This window comes from Lissotriton helveticus, chromosome 3_1, assembly GCF_964261635.1.
Source record: "Lissotriton helveticus chromosome 3_1, aLisHel1.1, whole genome shotgun sequence".
NCBI classification, from domain to species: Eukaryota; Metazoa; Chordata; class Amphibia; order Caudata; family Salamandridae; genus Lissotriton; species Lissotriton helveticus.
This window is the reverse complement of record NC_136061.1, coordinates 309,765,949-309,787,725: the sequence shown is the minus strand read 5'-3', so window position 1 is coordinate 309,787,725 and position 21,777 is coordinate 309,765,949. Positions and strand designations below refer to the sequence as shown.

At 45.2% G+C, this 21,777-nt stretch overlaps 1 protein-coding gene across 1 annotated transcript in view; it reads left to right on the top strand.

Annotated features, from left to right (window-relative positions):
• The window catches only part of DOC2B (double C2 domain beta), a 2,292,694-nt gene that overhangs the window by 402,019 nt on the left and 1,868,898 nt on the right, over window positions 1-21,777 (top strand). The window contains exon 2 of the mRNA XM_078683586.1: window positions 6,581-6,660. Coding sequence (XP_078539712.1) covers window positions 6,581-6,660 — 80 coding nt within the window. The remainder of the gene's footprint in view (window positions 1-6,580; window positions 6,661-21,777) is intronic.

The window sequence follows — 21,777 nt, the reverse complement described above, 5'->3', positions numbered from 1 at the left end:
ATGTCAACTTGTGAATACTCTCCCTCCTGCACCCTTGCACGCACCATGTCAACGTGTGAACATGCTCCCTCCGGCACCCTTGCACTCACCATGTCAACTTGTGAATATGCTCTATCCTGCACCCTTGCACGCACCGTGTCAACTTGTGAATATGCTTCCTCCTGCACCCTTGCACACACCATGTCAGCTTGTGAATAGGCTCCCTCCTGAACCCTTGCACACACCATATCAATGCGTGAATATGCTCACTCTTGCACCCTTGCACACACCATATCAATTTGCGAATATTCTACCACCTGCACCCTTGCACGCACCGTGTCAACTTGTAAATATGCTCCCTCCTGCACCCTTGCACACACCGTGTCAGCTTGTGAATAGGCTCCCTCCTGAACCCTTGCACACACCATATCAATGCGTGAATATGCTCCCTCCCCCACCCTTGCACACCATGTCAACTTGTGAATACGCTCCCTCCTACACCCTTGCACGCACCATGTCAACGTGTGAACATGCTCCCTCCTGCACCCTTGCACTCACCATGTCAACTTGTGAATATGCTCCCTCCTGCACCCTTGCACGTAGCGTGTCAACTTGTGAATATGCTCCCTCCTGCACCCTTGCACGCACCGTGTCAACTTGTGAATATGCTCCCTCCTGCACCCTTGCACACACCGTGTCAGCTTGTGAATATGCTCCCTCCTGAACCCTTGCACACACCATATCACTGCGTGAATATGCTCCCACCTGCACCCTTGCACACACCATATCAATTTGTGAATATTCTACCACCTGCACCCTTGCATGCACCTTGTTAACTTGTGAATATGCTCCCTCCTGCACCCTTGCACGCACCGTGTCAACTTGTGAATATGCTCCTCCTGCACCCTTGCATGTACTGTGCCAACCTGTGAATATGACCCATCCTGCACCCTTGAATTCACTGTGTCAATGCGTGAATATGGCCCCTCCTGCACCCTTGCACGCACCGTGTCAACACGTGAATATGCTTCCTCCTGCACCCTTGCATGCACCGTGTCAACACATGAATATACTTCCTCCTGCACCCTTGCACGCACCGTGTCAACGTGTGAGTATGATCTCTCCTGCACCCTTCCACGCACCGTATCAACACGTGAGTATGCTTCCTCTTGCACCCTTGCACGCACCGTGTAAAAGTGTGAACATGCTCCCTGCTGCACCCTTACACACACTATGTCAATTTGTGAAGATATTCCCTCCGGCACCCTTGAATTCATCCTGTCAATGCGTGAATATGGTCCCTCCTGCACCCTTGCACGCACCTTGTCAACACGTGAATATGCTCCCTTCAGCACCCTTGCAAGCACCGTGGCAAAGTGTGAATATGCTCCCAACTGCACCCTTGCACACACTTTGTCAACGTGTGAACATGCTCTCTCCTGCACCCTTGCACACACGGTATCAAAGTGTGAATATGCTCCCTCCTACACCCTTACACACACACTGTCAACGCATGAATATGCTCCCTCATGCACCCTTGCACATACTGTGTCAACGCGTTAATTTGCTCCCGCCTGCACCCTTGCACGTACGTGTTAACATGTGAATATGCTCCCTCGTGCACCCTTGCACATACTGTGTCAACTCGTGAACATGCTCCCTCCTGCACCCTTGCACACACCGTATCAAAGCGTGAATATGCTCCCTCCTACACCCTTGCACACACCGTGTCAATGCATGAATATGCTCCCTCCTGCACCCTTGCACGCACCATGTTAACATGTGAATATGCTCCCTCCTGCAGCCTTGCACACACTGTGTAAACGTATGAATATGCACCTTTGCACACACCGTGTCAATGCGTGAATATGCTCCCTCCTTCACCCTTGCATGCACGTTCAACTTGTGAATATCCTCCCTCCTGCACCCTTGAATTCACTGTGTCAATGCATGAATATGGTCCCTCCTGCACCCTTGCACGCACCGTGTCAACACGTGAATGTGCTCCCTCCTGCACTCTTGCACGCACCATGTCATAGTGTAGTGTAAATATGCTCCCAACTGCAGCCTTGCACACACTGTGTCAACGCGTGAATATGCTCCCGCCTGCACCCTTGCACGCACCGTGTTAATATGTGAATATGCTCCCTCCTGCCCCCTTGCACATACTGTGTCAACGCCTGAATATGCTCCCTCCTGCAGCCTTGCACACACTCTGTAAACTTGTGAATATGCTCCCTCCTGCAGCCTTGCACACACTGTGTAAACTTGTGAATATGCTCCCTCCTGCACCCTTGCATGTCGTGTCCACGCCACAGAACTTGAGAAGATGCGGTACTCGACAGGCAACTGAAACATTTCCACGTGTGCCCCATTCTCCTCGTTCCTCCTAATGGACCAGCAGTCATTATTGAACTGACAAACTGGTTTACATCAGCACGTTTAGCATTGTGAAAACTGACTCGCAGAAACAGTGCACTGTGCCTAGAGATGTAACTCGTACCACAATCACGCGTCGCCTGCTGCAGGTTTGCAAGCGGAAAAGCGGCTGCAAATTATTGCCCTGTTTCACTGCTCTGTGTGTGGAAAATAGACTAATGGGGAGCATGGATTATACCGCCGATCAAGCCTGCATGTATGTCCCCTGGGCGCTGCCTCGCTGACTTTCCTCTAATACCCTAAATGGATGTCGATTACGGTGGCGGTCGGTGGCCATGGCAACGAGACGCCGAGCGCCGCCCTGGCTTCCCAGGCACTCGTGGCCCGCTGGTGACCTTCCCCCTCCCGGCTGTGACTCACAATCTAAACACCATCCTTGCTTGAACAGCGAATGCAACATCTTCTGCGGGACAAAGACAAGATGCACAGATATTGTAGGGCGGTTTTGGACGTGTTACCTCTGTTTCCAAGTGCTAGGGACAGGATGAACTAAACAGAATATCTCTTCTGCCCTTAACTGTAGGGACGTGACATCCCATGAGACCATGACAAAAACCTCACCCAATCTTCAGGAAAAGGATGAAACAACTTTAAATAAGAGAACAGTTCACATCTTAAATTTAGCAGCTGCTAAGGCTGTAGCCTATATTCCCTCATTATGGAGCCAAATGTATACCCCAATCTGCATGCTCAGGTTTGAGATTCTATCCATAGTAAATCTATATCAATATGCTGTAAATTTAGAATAGGTTCTCCATCTGTTCTCATTAAGATCAGGACAAAGCACTCAATAACACGCTCCAACATATGAGAAGGAAACTCGTCCCTTCATCATGCTCAGATATATGAAAATGATCCTTGATAAGTCTGTCAATCAACTTGGTCCGATCTATGAGAATGATCCTCAATAGCCGTGCAATCAGAATGACCCTTATTGACCTGTGTGATATTGGGTCAGACTGGGAACGCAAACCGGGCCTGGAAATTGAGTCAGACCAGCCGCAGGGGGTGGGGTGGATGTGGAGTTGGGGGGGGGGGGGGCGGACAGGAAGGTGCGTGTGGAAAACACTGCAGCTGATTTTGTAATAGGGGGCTGATATGGATGCGATGCTGCAAAACTGCCCCCCAGTAACAAAACTGGCCTCCGGGGGCCCAAAACTGGCCCCACCCTGAGAACCATGAGACCCATACTTGTAAACGTGTGTGATCAGCATGCACGGGTATATGAGAATGAGCCATAATAATTTGTGTGATCAGCATGCACGGGTATATGAGAATGAGCCATAATAACTTGAGCGATCAACATGCACTGGTATATGAGAATGAGCCATAATAACTTGAGCGATCAGCATGCATGAGTGAGCAGCATGCACGGATATAGGAGAATGAGCCATAATAATTTGAGTGATCAGCAGGCACGGGTATATGAGAATGAGCCATAATAACTTGTGAGATCAGCATGCACTGGTATATGAGAATGAGCCATAATAACTTGAGTGATCAGAATGCACTGGTATATGAGAATGAGCCATAATAACTTGAGTGATCAGCATGCACAGGTATATAAGAATGAGCCATAATAACTTGAGCGATCAGCATGCACAGATATAGGAGAATGAGCCATAATAATTTGAGTGATCAGCATGCACGGGTATATGAGAATGAGCCATAATAATTTGTGTGATCAGCATGCACGGGTATATGAGAATGAGCCATAATAACTTGTGAGATCAGCATGCACTGGTATATGAGAATGAGCCATAATAACTTGAGTGATCAGAATGCACTGGTATATGAGAATGAGCCATAATAACTTGAGTGATCAGCATGCACGGGTATATAAGAATGAGCCATAATAACTTGAGCGATCAGCATGCACAGATATAGGAGAATGAGCCATAATAACTTGTGTGATCAGCATGCATGAGTGATCAGCATTGCACGGATATAGGAGAATGAGCCATAATAATTTGTGTGATCAGCAGGCACGGGTATATGAGAATGAGCCATAATAACTTGTGAGATCAGCATGCACTGGTATATGAGAATGAGCCATAATAACTTGAGTGATCAGCATGCAGTGGTATATGAGAATGAGCCATAATAACTTGAGTGATCAGCATGCACGGGTATATAAGAATGAGCCATAATAACTTGAGCGATCAGCATGCACAGATATAGGAGAATGAGCCATAATAACTTGTGTGATCAGCATGCATGAGTGATCAGCATGCACGGATATAGGAGAATGAGCCATAATAATTTGTGTGATCAGCAGGCACGGGTATATGAGAATGAGCCATAATAACTTGTGTGATCAGCATGCACTGGTATATGAGAATGAGCCATAATAATTTGTGTGATCAGCATGCACGGGTATATCAGAATGAGCCATAATAACTTGTGTGATCAGCATGCACTGGTATATGAGAATGAGCCATAATAACTTGAGTGATCAGCATGCACTGGTATATGAGAATGAGCCATAATAACTTGAGTGATCAGCATGCACGGGTATATAAGAATGAGCCATAATAACTTGAGCGATCAGCATGCACGGGTATATGAGAATGCGCCATAATAACTTGAGTGATCAGCATGCACTGGTATATGAGAATGAGCCATAATAACTTGAGTGATCAGCATGCACGGGTATATAAGAATGAGCCATAATAACTTGAGCGATCAGCATGCACAGATATAGGAGAATGAGCCATAATAACTTGAGTGATCAGCATGCACGGGTATATAAGAATGAGCCATAATAACTTGAGCGATCAGCATGCACGGGTATATGAGAATGAGCCATAATAACTTGTGTGATCAGCATGCACTGGTATATGAGAATGAGCCATAATAACTTGAGCGATCAGCATGCACTGGTATATGAGAATGAGCCATAATAACTTGAGTGATCAGCATGCACAGGTATATAAGAATGAGCCATAATAACTTGAGCGATCAGCATGCACAGATATAGGAGAATGAGCCATAATAACTTGTGTGATCAGCATGCATGAGTGATCAGCAGGCACGGATATAGGAGAATGAGCCATAATAACTTATGTGATCAGCATCCACGGATATAGGAGAATGAGCCATAATAACTTGAGCGATCAGCATGCACATGTATGCGAGAATGAGCCATAATAACTTGTGTGATCAGCATGCACGGGTATATGAGAATGAGCCATAATAACTTGAGCGATCAGCATGCACGGGTATATGAGAATGAGCCATAATAACTTGTGTGAACAGCATGCACTGGTATATGAGAATGAGCCATAATAACTTGAGTGATCAGCATGCACGGGTATATAAGAATGAGCCATAATAACTTGAGCGATCAGCATGCACAGATGTAGGAGAATGAGCCATAATAACTTGTGTGATCAGCATGCACGGATATAGGAGAATGAGCCATAATAACTTGTGTGATCAGCATGCATGAGTGATCAGCATGCACGGGTATATGAGAATGAACCATAATAACTTTTGTGATCAGCATGCACAGGTATATGAGAATGAGCCATAATAACTTGTGTGATCAGCATGCATGAGTGATTAGCATGCACGGGTATATGAGAATGAACCATAATAACTTTTTTGATCAGCATGCACGGGTATATGAGAATGATCCTTGAGGACTCGTGCATCCTTCATGCTCCGATATGAGAATGATCCTTTAGTATTAATATGGATGCTTGGATATATGAGAGTGACCCGTGGTAAATTGTACGATCAGCATGCTCAGATATGCAACCAATGAACCTTGATAACTCTTCAGAAGACCTTTGCAATTGTTGTAATTATGTCAATGCTTTTCAGTTACACCAGTTATTGGGATTCCTTATTTTTCAATCTCTAAATATGAAATTGTCACTTCCTAAAGAAGAAACCTAACGTGCTAAGTTGTAGATAAGTTAAAGATAGCAATCAACAAGTTGAAGAACTGTCTCATATCCTAAAGTGAATGGTCTACCATACTTATTTAACAACTAATTTGTTCAGGAGACCCTAACTGCCATCGGCAATGACATCGTTCATGCCATATAACACTATAAACAAATAAATTAAATCTTAAAAAATGATTTAACAATTTAAGTGTAAAATTCCGATGGCCAATCAGCTGTTGTTGATTATGTTCTCCTCTCTTTTTCAGCAACCTTGGGGACTTTGGATTTTAGCTTGCTGTACGATCAAGAAAACAATGCACTTCACTGCACAATCAACAAAGCCAAGGTAGGTCCCTTGCCCAGTGTACGCGCTGTGAGAGTGATGCGTGATTAACTTTTGCTGTGAGACCTCCTTGGACCTCTATAATGCACCTTGTGTCCCATGCTACCTTGCACCCTACGTTCGACCATGATCCTTGCCACTCTATTACCACTTTAAATTCACAGTGGAAGGTATTTATTCACCTAACTCTTTGTTTTGGGAGGTTTGTGTCATTAAGTGCCTGGTCAAAGGGGGCATGCATGTATGTGTTTATTGCCATTCTAAAGCCCGAGAAACTGAGTGCTGTATATAGCAATAAGAAGGCACAGGAAGTACGCCTGGAGAGAGAAGATAATGATTCAAGGTTGTGTATAAGAACATCCAAAGCCAAAGATAATTACACAGGTACTTATCTTGAAAGTGAGCAGCAACAAAAAAGGAGGATGGCTGTGTCGGGGTTTATGTTGGTTTGGAGTGTTCTACATTCGTATTATAAGTTATATTGTTTTGTTGAAGTTGCTGCTGTGAGTTGGCAATAGAGAGAAAAATATTGGCCTCTGTGCCTTGCCATAAATTAAAGGAATAGTAGTCCAGAGCAGCTAGGAAAGCCCCTATTCCAGGCCGATGACTAGCTCCGGGAGAGGTGGGACTTTAGCTGCTGGTGAAGCAATGGAGCGATTACTAACTTATCAGTTTATTTTGTCATCAGTAATGTGACATTCCAGTTAAGTTAGTCCATTGATTCGTATTCATCAAGTTGATTCGATTGGGGTGAACCAGAGCTTCCACTCTAATTGCCTGATTACAGGTATTGGAAAATTGGGACCTTTGTGCAAATACCTGTTTGCAGATGGATTGCATTTGTAAGTGCTCTGATGTTTACTGCCCCCAGCTGTTACCTGTCGGTATTGACTGCTGGAATTTAATGAGTGAAAAATGCCCAGAAAACGCTGTACATGCATTTTTTCGTGCAGCCAGTACCAATATTGACGTTATGATCGGTATAATTTATCAGAGCCAAAGAATTGGGTTGTATTGGGTGCAATAACTTCAGTGTACCCCTCAGGGGCACTCAAGATCATGCGCCAAGAATGCACTTGGTGTTTAGATGAATACCCAAGATTGGCACTTTGTATCCCTGAGTTGTCAGACAACCCTAGTGATGACCCGTTGTTTGACAATTCAGTCCTTCCGGTCACCCCTTCACTGTCTGTACAGTACTGTGTAAAGAAAACCTGGTCAGTTCAAATAAACTCCCCAGTTCTGGTCATTTTGCTAATCAGTCATTAACAGTGGCGGCTGCCTCAGAATTGGGTTGGTGAGGTGGGGGTGGCTTCTCAGGATGAAAAAATAAATTAAATAACCTATCTGCTTTCATCAAGAGTTCCAACTTGCTAGACCCCTCTCAACATGGGTTTCGGGCAGCTCATAGTACTGAGTCTGCCCTCACGGTTGTGACCAATAAAATCAGGTCTGAGGTTGACAGGGGACACTCCACTCTGCTTGTGTTATTAGATCTCACAGCAGCGTCCCCGTCAATCCTGGTCTCCAGGCTCAAGGAAATCTGTCTAGAGGGTTCTGCCCTTAGTTTACTCTCCTCCTTCCTCCATCATAGGGAGCAGAGAGTTAAAATGGGCGATTTTCTTTCCGATCCCCAACAAGTGCAATGTGGGGTTCCTCAGGGCTCGTCGTTGAGCCCTGTATTATTCAACATCTATGTCACCCCACTTGCTAAGGTGGTATGATCCTTCGGTCTGGATGTGTTATCGTATGCCGATGACACCCAGATCCTGGTATCTATCACCCAACCTGCTAGCGAAGTTGCCCCCAAATTCAGAGCATGTATGGAAGCAGTCTCCCAATGGATGGTCCGTAATTTTTTAAAACTAAACGGCAAAAAGACCGAGATCATGGTCTTTGGAGGGAGCCAAGATCTCTGGTCAAAAGACTGGTGGCCTCCGTCTTTGGGAGAATGCCCTTGCCCCACCCTTACCGCCAGGAACCTTGGAGTCTTAATTGACCCTGCTCTTTCATTTGACTCCCAGGTCAATAGGACAGTGTCAACCTGTTGTGGCATAATTAGAATCCTTAGGAAAATTGCCCCCTACCTGTCCTTGGTAGCTCGGAAACAAGCAACAGTTGCCTTAGTTTCATCTAGGCTAGATTATTGCAATGCCCTTTATAGTGGCATTAGCAAAGGTTCCATCCACCGTCTCCAAATGGTACAGAATGCAGCGGCCAGGATGGTTTTAAACCTTCCTAGACTAGCTTCTGTAACCATGGCCAGAAGGGACCTCCACTGGCTTCCGATTCCTTCTAGGATTTCTTTTAAACTTCTCTGTCTGGCCCCCAGTGCTATACATGGCTCAGGCTCAGAGGGAATCAGGTCTCTTCTGTGTGTGTACATCCCCACGAGAACCCTCCGGTCCTCATCAAAGACCATGCTTTCGGTGCTCAGATTCGCTAAGGTGAAATGGGGAGGCAGAGCCTTTTCCACCTTGGCTCCAAAACTTTGGAATTCCCTCCCCCTGGCGATTTCTAGCCAGTCTTCTTTGGCGGTCTTCAGGAAACACCTGAAGACCTGACTTTTTTCCCAGGCATATAAGGGGTTGCGCTCCTAGTAGTCTTTGGTCCTGTTATCTGGTAGCCTGGACTTTTTTGTTTGCTTGTTTTGCGCCTTGATGCCCCTTGGGGCTACGTATGCGCGGTACAAATTGTCATTCATTCATTCAGTTACGTTGCCCCTGCATCTGCCGCACGTCTCTCCTTGTCTTCTTTTCTTCTTCCCGGCTGCTGCCTGCAGCCTGCACCGGAAGCACCCAGGCTTCCGACTCTGCCAGCCAATCACGACGCTGCAGGAGCAGCGTGTGATTGGTCTGAGTGGCCTGTTTTGCTGCTTAGGCAGTGCCTGGCATATTCTTCAAAGGCCCAGCACAGTCCCATGGCGAACATGCCCCCTAGAGGGCTGGTCAAAGCGCCATGGGCATGTAGGGAGGGAGTGCAAGCCACGCCTGCTCCCTCTGCATCAGCAAGCCCCGCCCCACCCAGCCCGGCATCGCAAAGGAAAATATAATTTTAATAGCTTCTTGTTATTATTATTTTCTTTTTCTTTTCAACTGCTCAACGAGCAGTGGGGCAACGCTCTTCTGCCTTATCGGAGGAGCCACAACTGGTCATAAACAGTGTAGTTCTTCACTGGTCATCAGTGCAGATGTCAGTGCAAACTGCCCAGCACAATGCAAAACTGTCCCAAAACCATACCCAGAATCAGGCAGTTTCTGTGAACTGCCCCCTATTGAGTCTTCTGAAAGCACAGCTTCCTTCCCGGGGAGGGGTTGGTCAGAGGAAAGATACAGTAAAAATGAGAAGGTGGGGAGAGGGAGTTAGGCATCAACTGTCATACCAGATCAATACACCTTTTTGTGAAAGGTTAACTGGGAAATTGCAGGCAATTAGCGTTTTGACTGGATTGCTGAGAAAATGACTGTTGTGTTTGTACTTTTCTGTGCACAGCAATCTGTTGACAGCTTTTTAATGGTTCATTTAGCTGCAAATGAGCATTTCAGAGACCTGCGCACTTCGCCTGCGCAGAGGTTGAGTTGAATTCCAAAGTGTTTATCACATTGTGACCAGTTCCAGTGATGCCTACAAGAAATATTTAAGATTTTTCAAACGTATTTACACACAAATCGTTTTAACACCTCATGACAAAGAAACGAGCGTCCTTGAGAAACTTCAGGAGCGAGTGCGTCTCTATTAATAAGCAGAATGTAGTCAGCCATCCACACACAAGTCCACACCCCATACACACACAGACTCTGCGTCATGCAGTCATCTGTGGTTGGACTAGATTCAATAACACTGCCCTGGTATTCCATGGGTGGGGGATAAACTGGACACTGTCATATTCTTCGGCTGTTAGAATCAAGAATTGGGGGTAAGAGGATGCAATTGACGACATTGAAAAATAGCGGTCCAGGGCTTAGGCTTGGTCACGTGCTATCATTCAATCAATCAATCAATCAGGTATTTATATAGCACGGCTTGTCACCCAAGAGGGTATCCAGGCGATGTGCTGCAGGTCTTAGTCGAAGAGCCAGGTCTAGACTCCCTTCCTGAAATGGGCCAAAACGCGTGAAGTGTGGAGGTGGAGGGGGTTCAAGGATTTCGTAAACTGACGTAGCCCTAAAGATTTAAGCAACAGCTTAAAGAGACCTCAGTGACAGTGAACACAATTAGGTAATACTTTCCTAGTGCTGCATCTGCAGGCGGTAGAGACGTGAAGTCATGGTGACGCGCACCTCCACCACATATTTATGTTGTGCATAATAGTTTATTTGCAGAAGTTTTTATTTGCAATACTGTCCTTGCAAAATAAACATATAATACAGGAAACCCATTGGCCAAAGTGGGTGAAATCGGCAGGGCACGGCGTGCCCCTTCTTTTGTTCAATAGATTCCGTTCCCCTAATTTTTTTTTAAACATGCGTCCCAGGGCGGTAGAAATAGCCAAGGCCTATAGATAAGTCTCGGCGTTCGTGGCCTTTTGAGGACGGGCGGGGTGGGCAGAGAAGGAAAAAGACCCTGTCTCTTCCTTCCTGCCCAGAGCAGACAAGGACAGTGTCCACTTCTGCTCTGCCGCTGGCAGCTGCCCCCAGCAGCTGCCCCCCTCTCTTTCTTCCTCTTATTCTCTCTCTTTCTGTCTAGTTCCTACTCACTTACTGAAAACTGCATCTTGAAGAAACGGTTCTCACCTTCTCCTCAGTACAGCAGTCAAAACAATACTAGCGAACTGGAAAGACACAGGGAAGGTGACCTTCAAAGGCTGGGTGAACTGGATCACCTTCCTCAGAGGGGAGGACAACATAACGGCACTGCATGCCCCCAACCACACAGCAAGGGGTGAAATGTGGGCCTCGCTGGTTAGACACTTGGGTCTAAACAAACCCCCATAGAAGCCGTCGTACTCTGCCCACCGAAGCCAATAATGGGCACTGGAGGCTCACCGTGGAAAAACAACAAACATCGTAATGCTCTGTCTCCCCTCCCCCACACCTACCTTCCTCTACTCCTCCTTTCCTCACTCCTCTCTTTCTTCTTAGTGAGGGTACAACAGTGTTACCTGGAACAATTTACGCCAACCAGCAATTCGAGCGTTTGTGACTTACTTCAAGCCATACGAGCCACTATGCCTTATGTAACCTCCAAGGCATCTGTATTCACCCTCACGCACTACTACTGTACTGTATATATATACAAATCTTCAATAAAATACTTTGAAATAAAAAAAAAGAAATGGATCCAAAAAAAACCAACACTTTTGCTGAAATGTCGTCATTTTCTGAAATATTTTCTATTCCAAAGTGCAGCCTCAGGACAGAGAGAAATAAAAGGTTCCAGATATGTGAAATAAGTACATAACTAAATAAAGCAAGACAGAATGGTTGCAAAGTGGCCAGATTGATTTCATTCACACCCAAACACATTAGCTCCACTTTACCGAGTTTGCCAGTAAGTGCTACTTTTGTTTTCTCGTCTTTCTGTGAATAGCATTGTTTTCCCTTGATGGGGAAGTGCACCATTCTTGGAGGTAAGGTAATACCTGGTTAATGGATGGATTGGAAAACAAAATGTGCACCACAGCTCTGTGTTCATGGATGTGGTCTTTTTAAACCATACTGGTTATGTTTCATGAGGATATAAGCAATGGACATTGAATAAGGGCCATTCGCCGGCCCTGTAGTCATGTCCTTAGCTGTCCAGGCAAAAGCGCTCACTGATTTCTGAATAGTGAGTGTGAAAGCGTTAAGGTAACCATGTTGGTTCTGCTTACATTTCACATGCTTTACTTATTCTTGCATTCCCTATGAGTGTCTGCTTTTTCCAGCATGCTGTTACTTTTTGTCAGGCAACACTTGTGCATTATTTGAATTGAGTCGCATCCAAGTCTTTATAGTGGGGCACAATTGGGTTGTAGCTGAAGGCAGCACAAGTTTCTCTCAGTGGGGCAGTATGGTGTTCAGTGGGGGAGGGGATGTTGCACTATGGTCAGAGCAGTCGAATTTGGAACTGGGGAACCTGGTTTAGCCTTCATGACCAGTCCCCCAAACCACTCTCCTGAGGGATCACATTCCCATGCTAGACCTTAGAAGCCCGGGTGTCGTAGCACCAGCAGGTGGACCTTAGAGGTGGCAAGTGTGGGTTAACCTTGAAGGCCTGCCTACCACAACCATACTGAAGTTCACCTCAAGTCTTGCGGGTGAGCCTATGAAGCCGCACACTCTAGAGCAACAGGGACTCTGTCACTGAAGTCACAGGACCCTCGAGTAGGTTAGGGCGGTGCGAACAGCGCTGATTTCAGGTGGGGTTTAGAATTTGCAAGTATATTATGTTTTAAAAGCACTTGCTTCCTCCTTCCTGGCATCCAGCAATTTTCAGCAGCAATAAAATTGTCATGATAACTCCAGTGATTAAAGTTCTTTCTAGAGAGATATTGGAGGTTTGTCTAGTGGAAGGGTTGACTCCTGGAAAGGTAGTGCAAAGGGTTAATGTGCCTGCTGCAAAGAACATGTACCATGCAGAGCACAATGTGCACATTATGTAAGTACGGTCAGTATTTTCCTGCTTTTGTCAGACAACCTTTTCTTACTCGCAGTTTAGAAGTTAAAATTCTAACATAGAACAGTGAGCTATTAACTGTCATCATAGAGCTGCAAGGAATAAATTAGAGCATTATGGTATTTCCCCCCAGTCTTTGTTTATCCTAATGTTGCAAAAAGTGTTCATTCAGATAGAAATCTATTTTGATTATTAAAGAGAACCAAGACACACTGGTATTATGTTTTAAATTCTGAGTCTGTGTTTCTCCAGACCAATTACTATTAAACTATACTGCCTACTAGTATGGTTGTCATGTGACTCTTACACCTGTAGTCTTTTGTCTTATGTAACATTTCCTATACAGTGATTTACACACGTATGATTGATTGTCTCTGTGTAATGTGTGTGATGTAAAGTGCTCTGACACTCTACACTGGTAAGAGTGACACTGTAAATCAAATTAAATGCATCTGAGAGAGAGTGTGGTTCTGGAGGCTTGTGGTGTACTATTAAAGGGTGGTGGAGAGGGAGTCAGTGGTGGAGGTGGTCACTGGGGGGCACCAACAAACATTGTTGCACAGGGTGCCACCAGCGCTAAAGCCGGCCCTGCCAGGCCACCTCACCCATTGGTACCTCCATTGGCCTTGTTTCAGCAGTAGTAACTGCAACTCACCAGGGATCGGCAATGCAGAATTTGCACGCACACCAAACTAAGTTCACAAACTTCACACTCTCTCTGCTTCATGCACAAGCACCTTTAACATGTGCTGCCTGCTGTGGCGCCACTGGAATTATGCAAATATGCAGCAGTGGGTGACAAAATTATGCTGCAGGGTTGACTAAATTATGGCTGCAGCGTAATGCCATATATTTTCTGATACTGTATTATTTTGACATTTTTACACACGCTAACAGTCTCTGCAAAGATTGTTCCTCATGAGTACCAGTGTAACATACAAATGCAGCAGTGATAAAGGTGAGTCATCCTTTGCAAAGGGCCCTCCACTTTGCAGTAACACAAGCTACATTTTTTAGTAACTTTGTATCCATTTGAGCTACAAGCAATTCATTAGTTAAAACTGCAAGATTATGCAGCGGATAATGTATTATGTGGCAAATATGGTAGAGGCATAATTTTATAGAAAACACTTGCAAACTATGATATTTTGCCATTCATGTTTGAACTGCTCTTGTGAAAAAAGGGAGGAGAAGTGCTAATGACAGGATCTGCATGGGTCAGAGACAGATGGCTTGTGATTCCACTTTTAAGTGCATTTGGGACATTCTGTGATTGGAAACATTTCCCACTTTGAGAATGTATTTTAATGTCAGTAACTCATATTAGACCTGTGCATCCATTGGTTAAATTAAACATCATAATAAACTGTAACTGGTCAGTGAAATGCCAAACAAAGGCTACAAATTGGGATATTTTGCACATTCTGGCCACACCTCTTACTCCACCCACTGATCCAATCCTCGGGTTATTCCCGCCCTCTGAATCTCTGCCCACAGTTCCCCTATTTTCTTTACCAACTTCCACTACTGACGAAACCGCGTTGTTAAGCAGTCCAGCAGTTACCTAAGTGCAGACATGTCCCTATGTGAATTCCTCTAAATTGAGCTCTGTGCTGCAAAGGGGTGATTTCAACTTCAAACACAGAGCCTTTCAGCCCTGCGCTACGCTTGTGAGTATCCCCATTCTAACGATGTCGACTGCCTCGCTGCAGATGGCCTTGCGCATGCCATGTACCACTGAGCTGAGACTGCATCCTAGACCGCTCATAGGCCTGAGCAGAATTCACTTGCTCATGGGATGGAAAGATCCGTGAAAACAAGCTCCAGTTCCATGATTCCTGTAGGATTTCTGTAGCAGCGAATAAGAAACAGGGCCTTATTTAGAGTTTGGCGAATGGGGTACTCCGTCACAGAAGTAGCTGATGTCTCATCGCTGTACTATAAGTGCATTATAGCCTACAACTCTTGTAATATAGCAGACTTGATATCTGTTGCGTCTTCATAGAGGTGGGTAAGCCTGCAAACTAAGAGGGCAAGCCGAGCCGGGGCCAAGACAAGAGTCTGCCTTGGTTCTGAGAGCCAGTGCACGAGCCGAGCTTGTCAAACTGTTTGTCACATAAATCATGTTAGAAACGACATGTTAGCATAGGATGAAGACTTAAACATTTGAAAAAGTGTATTTGTAACGCTGGAATGTTTCACTTTAATAAACTTGATTAAAGCACTAGGCGTAGTGACATTTATTAGAAGAGCTAGTTTTTAAATATGAATGTAGAAATTTCCTTGAACCACCCTCATCATAATGATGCCATGACTGGGGCAAGCCGGGTGGCATGCGCCCTGTGTGGTGTAGGCTGTTATTACAGATGAAACAGCCCTGTCCCTTTTTAGCCCATTTACAAGGGAGAATTATGTGCAGAGCTTGAACTGATGAATTCCAAGATGCTCTCCAAAGAAAGTATCCAGGAAAAGGGGGCACAGTGAAAGAAAGCAATTGCTGAGAATCACACCAGTTGGTGAAGCAACGAAGCTGGGATTTCCTGGTTTCAAATTGTGCAATTTCACCCACTAGATGAGTAGATCTTGCCCATTTCACGTCGAAGGTTAATGCTTTGTGATGAGTTTTTTGACGTACTAAATCAGTACACTCTTAAATAAATGTATTCATTACATGTTAAATGAGGTAGAAAATTGAAGCCTTTTTTCAGATTTATATAATTCGAATCGGCACATAGAGTGCTTTACATGAGCAGCCAATTACATTACACAAGGGTCAGCTTTTTCAGCCTTGTATTCTTACTGAATAAGCTTACAAACCTAAATAAATTTGAGTAAAGTGAAAAGAAGGAACTGTGCTTTTTATTGATACTACCAGCTTCTTCTGACTTAAAGAAACTGACTTCAGGAGAGGCTCAACACCTCAGGAAAGGCAATTTTCAGAAGGACCAGGGAGGTGTAGAGCTGGGCAACACCTCTCTGCCTCTCCTATTAAAAAATGCAAATGAGACGCATGAAGAGAGGGACTACAGAGGACCTCAATGGCCTGCGTGCCTCGGGGTATTGTCTTTGCAAAGGAGCTGTGGTGGGTAGAAATAGAACACTTATGGAAGAGTTAGCCTGACCAAATCTAATGCTACCAGAGAATTTCTCAACCAAAGTGTTTGTGTTGGGTCTTTGGATGGGCGAAGGAGATAAAAGGGTGACCCAGCACCCCAGCACAAAAATGTTTTGTCTGGTAATAAGGTCCTTAATAAGCCAGGTCGGCTGTAGATTTTATTTCTTCCTGTGTCTCCTGTGTTCCTTCCACTGCCCTCTATGTTCCAGGCTGTGCACTTTGAAGTGCAAGAGAGCGGCTTCCTCCAATTGAAAACGAAAGAAGCGTTGCTTAGTGGTTTGCAAAAAAAAAGGCACTGCACTCCTTAAAACGGCCTTACTTTGCCTAGGGATGGTAAGCTGAGAATACTCAATTTCCAAACAGCTGACCAACACAGTACCAAAGAGTGGGGTGGACTGTGCCCAGAAATGTGGTGTGAGGAATTGCTTGGCTCCTCCGCTAATTAAAACGCCCCCTCATGCCACAGAGATGAAAAAATAAATAAAATGGTAATAAGGTTAATTTATTACCATTTTATTTTTCATCCACCCATCCTGAACCGTCAGGACAGAGCAGGGCGGGGCCTGTTGAATGACAGCAGCAGGGAGAGGGTAGGCTGCCTGAGCACAGGGCACTTCATTTCAAAGTGCATGTCCCTTTGGCCGTCTGTCTTGCGAGGGCCAGCCAGACATGCGCACTAGCTGAGTTAGACCAAGCCCATGCCGCTAGGCCCCTCAGGAGCGGTGAGAGATGCTGCTCCGTCTAATCCTGGTGCTGTTCTGATCATGAGAGCAGTGCCAGGATTGGTTAGGGGTGTTGTTGAGGGTCCCAATTGAAGAAGTAACCAGACCGGAGCGAGGAGGTTGTTCCTTCAGGTGAGTATTTATTTCTTTATTTTATTTAATGTGTCACTCGCCCATCACCCATTTGCCCACTCCACTGATCTCTAGGGCTGTCAGCTGTGAATCTCCCTTTTTCCCCACTCTTTGGTGACTTTAACCTGTCACATCAGTGGGTGCTCAGATCTTCAGGATGGGCCGACGGAGGAGTGCTGGAATCCACACTGAGCTACAGGGGTGGGCAGCATGCTACAGACCGACTCGGCTCGTTTTGGGATCGAGGATCCAAGAGGACCTCGAGATGAGCCAGGGCCGGGCTCTTGGCACAAGCCTGGCTTGAACGTTGAGTGGCTCGCCACCACTATCCTTTGACTGAGTGACCTGTCTGTCCTACTGTAAACAAGGCCCATAGCCCTTCATGATAAAATCAGAGGAGGCGCTTGAAACATTGGACACCATTTTTAAATACTAATAGACTTGAATCAAAGGATTACTGAAATGTTGTTTCTTACACTTTGCATGAAAAGCATATGCATCGATGGGTGGATTCTTTCCCTGAGCGCCTCCAAAATACCTCCCCTTCTAAGCATTTTTACAGTATGATGACTTAACCCTCTCGAAATTAGACTTTATTTAACATCCTTAGACTGAGCAGCGGGATAAGCGGTGTTTGGTTTATGCTCCATATTTCAATCATCAGCGGTAATGTCCTGGTCTCATGCTCAGCTCCCCCTAGCGCAGTTGAGGAAACTTCACTTGTTTGAGGTTAAATGGAAGTTTATTCCCAGAGCAAATTATCTGCCTTGAGACACAAAGGTCTGTGGGATACCATCAAGCCATGTAGTGGTTTGAGAAGTGTCTGTGAGGAGTGATTTGCCACAGTTGGTTGTTTTTCACAGATCAGATGTTCTGGAAAGTGCAGAAACCTCCTCTTCCAAGTTTACTGCTCCCTTTACCTTCCTCCTCCTCGTTTCCAGTCCCATATTCATGCAGGTCGTGATGGAGAACTTCCCGCTGCGCAAAGTAGAGGTTTGGTAATAGCACAATCACTCCGCTGTGGAGGAAGCAGGCATGGTGTGTTCTCCAAGCTGCATAAGTGCTGCATCAGCCTGTCATTTGGGACTGTGTAGTGCGATGTAAGCGTTCATGAAACATGCCTGGGGCTTAAATGAATCGCTAGGTTAATACTATATTGACCCCTGTAGGCTACCATGTTTCTAACTCTGTAATTCTGAATGCTCCCAGGGGAAATGATGTGTCAACAATATACCAACAGCAAATTAGTCCAGACACACGACTTGGCCCCTATACACACATGGTGTAGCCCATTTGCATGCAAATTAAGAAGAGATTCGAGCACTATGGTTACTCGCGTCTTCCATTTTTATTACAAACTGGGTCCTAACGCTTGTCACAACTGGACATAAGGAACTCAATCACGAATAGGAGCACAACGCTAAATACACATAAGCCATGCCAAGGGGCCGCCAAGCTACAGTGATCCTTAACATATTTATTTTTAGGTGAGTTTAAAGAAGGAAAGATCAGATTTCACTTGTACAGTCCAGTCTGTGGCTGCATTAAAACCTGGAGTGGAGCTTTAGATAATGTTCGTACTTTGATGAGGAAATTGAGCATGTAAGCACCACTAATCTTTCCTGACCAGTCTCTTTGAGTTCTTCTCTCCTCTCAGTCCCTTTCCTACCCCTTTCCGAACCGACAATACACACATTTATTCATTCATGCTGTGCTGGATCCACAACCAGTGACGTGAAGACCTGCAACGAGAAACCAAAGAATTGAGACCCTCTGAAATATGGCCAATCGGAAAGTTTAAGACTTGTATGTAATGGAAGAACAGGGGCCAGATGTACAAAGCATGTTTATGATTGCAAACATTCTGATTCAGCATTTGCAACACTTTGATTCACCGTTTGCAATACTCTAATTCCTGGTTTGAAACTATAAAAATGATTTTTCAGATGTACTAATCCCATTTTAGGAGTCTCATAAGTTTTTCCGACTCCTAAAATAGGATTCCGAAAGGATACTGATTCGATATCTAGAAGGAGTGTGTTGTAGGCACCCCCTCCAAATGCGGAATCAGCATCAAACATATCAATGCTTTGCAACTGAAATCCAGATGCAAATCATTGACCACTGCCAACTTTCAAACAAAGGCAAAAAAAGTAAACTTTTCTTTTTAAGCACTGCCCCATTTCCTTTAAGGAAAATGGGCTGCAGTAAAAAACTAAAATCCACTTTATTAAAAGGCAATCACAGACCTGGTGGGCTGCTGTCCCTGTAGACCACCATCCCTCTGATGGACCTCAATGGAAGTCAGTGCCAATTTGCACCCTTCCTCATGAATATTAGTGGGGTAGATCGGATTGTGTCCAATCCCAAATCAGAATTTTCTGAAATGGCCTATTTGTGTGTAGTTCATTCCAGAAAATTATTTGTTGCTAAATATATTTATATATATTTATAAATATATCTAAACAGAAAATAGCACATCTGGCCCAGGGTGTGCCAACTGCTGATGGCGGTTGGTTTGCTATTTGACATTAGCCAAACTGGCTCCAGAAGTTGAAGTTAAACAACTATGCTGCAGCAGAGGGGGATGATTGCTACAGAGACTGGGCCTCTTGTTAAACCAGTCATCCTTAGGGTGGTCTCACCCCCTCCCCAACTTTTTGCGTCCCTTCTCCATTTTTCTGAGCTCATTTTTGCTGGCCTCAGGACACTGAGAACTTTACCTCTGCTAACCAGTGATAAAGCGTGATTTTGATGTATTTATTTGTAAAGCACCTGAATCACCCCTCAAGTTGCATCTCCGTGCTATAGAATTGCTACCGCCTGTCACAGAAAAGGGACAGATTAGAACAATGAGGTTTTAAGGAGCCTTCTGAATTGTAAATGATCTGGGACATTGTAAAATTTTGTGTTTTACATGTCCTAGTACTTAAAAATTCTTACATTTGTTTTTCACTACTGTAAGGTCTATCTCTCAATCAATCGATCAATCAGGATTTGTAGAACATGGCTGCATCACCCGGGAGTGTCTTGAGACGCTCGGAGAGCATGCTGCCTGTTTTCCTAATGGTTGAACATCCAGGTATTGAAGTCTTTGCTGAACTGCTGGAGCAATGGCGAGGCTCTGAGCTGCAGGGAAGGTTGTTATCGCTCCCATTGACTGGAGTTGCCTTATTACATTTAATGTAATTTCCAAATGGAGAGCAGAAGTCAGCTATCTCAGTTCAGGAACCTCTTGAAAACAGAGCTGATATGTGGAAGAGGTGTGGTGCAGCGGCCAGGGTGCCTAACTCTGGAACACAGGGTTCACGGTTTGATCCCCGGCGGCTGGTTAGCCCAGCACCATGTGGCAATAGCTTGCTTAATCTTCCTGACGGCCCCCAGCGCCAGGACACCTCCTTTGGAGGATAGTTGTGCTCTTTACAAATGCTGGCATTTACATTTATGTGCAGCTTTCAACCAGCACCATCTATGAAAGAAGGGCTACAGAAGAATGCTGGTTTAGGATCCTTTCACATCTTCCAGCTAGACTTGAACTGCCATTTTTAATTCAGTTTCTTGTATGGCCTCTCAGCACAGTGAAGTGAGCCAGGCAATGTGCCCGTGCTTAGTTTAGCGCTTCACAAATAAAACAAATATATATAAATACAACTATATAAATACACCCAGAGCACTGCAAAGCCTTTTGAAGGCCTGCTAATGTAATACGTCTGATTGTATTGGTGAGAGTTCAATGTTCCAGTATTGTTGCATTTTGTACATTGGAAGACAAACAGCTGTCTTCCAATGTACAACATGCAAACAATACTGGCTTATTGAACTCTCACCAATAAAATCGGACCTGCTTCCATTAGCTTCAAAATGCTTTGCAGAGTTCTGGGTGAATTAATATAGTTTTGTTATGTGAAGAAGGCCTCTTTCAAGTATATTGTACACTATCATGGCGGCAGAGTTTCAGCCTGTTGAGCACACTGGATGTTAAATTGTTTCTACGTACCTTGTCTGTTCGGGAGGTGCGGAGCATCCCCTTACCACTGCTACCAACTTTCTCCGTTCATATAAATAAAGCTCCAGCTAAAAAGCTTTTTCTTTTCTTCAACTTCTCGAACTTTTCCCCACGGGGCTGCTGAGAAGGAGAAAGGAATCCCGAAGGCAGTGATCGTTAATTCTGTACTTTCAACTCTTTCTGGTCGGCGGCTAAAAGGATGTTCTTGAATGACTAGTCCGCCATGCAGATGTTGACAGCTGCATTACACCCGCCTGCTCATGTAGGAGCCCGGTTTGGTCTTTGGACTCCCAGATGCGAGGGACGTGTTTCTCGGAGGCCATCTCGTGGGCACCGTGCCAGCTCAGCGTGAGTTTACATCCTACAGGTCGCCGCGGCCGTGAAGCGGGCTCCGCCGGTACCCTGCGCGCCTCCCCTTCCCTTGTCTTCAGTGACTCAGTGCCTCGCCGCCAGCCTGCTTCTGCGGTTGAATCATAGCAGGGCGCGACAGGATGGATGGACGCGGCTGTCACTCACCCAGCCTGGACTGGTGCGGGGAGCGGAGCTGT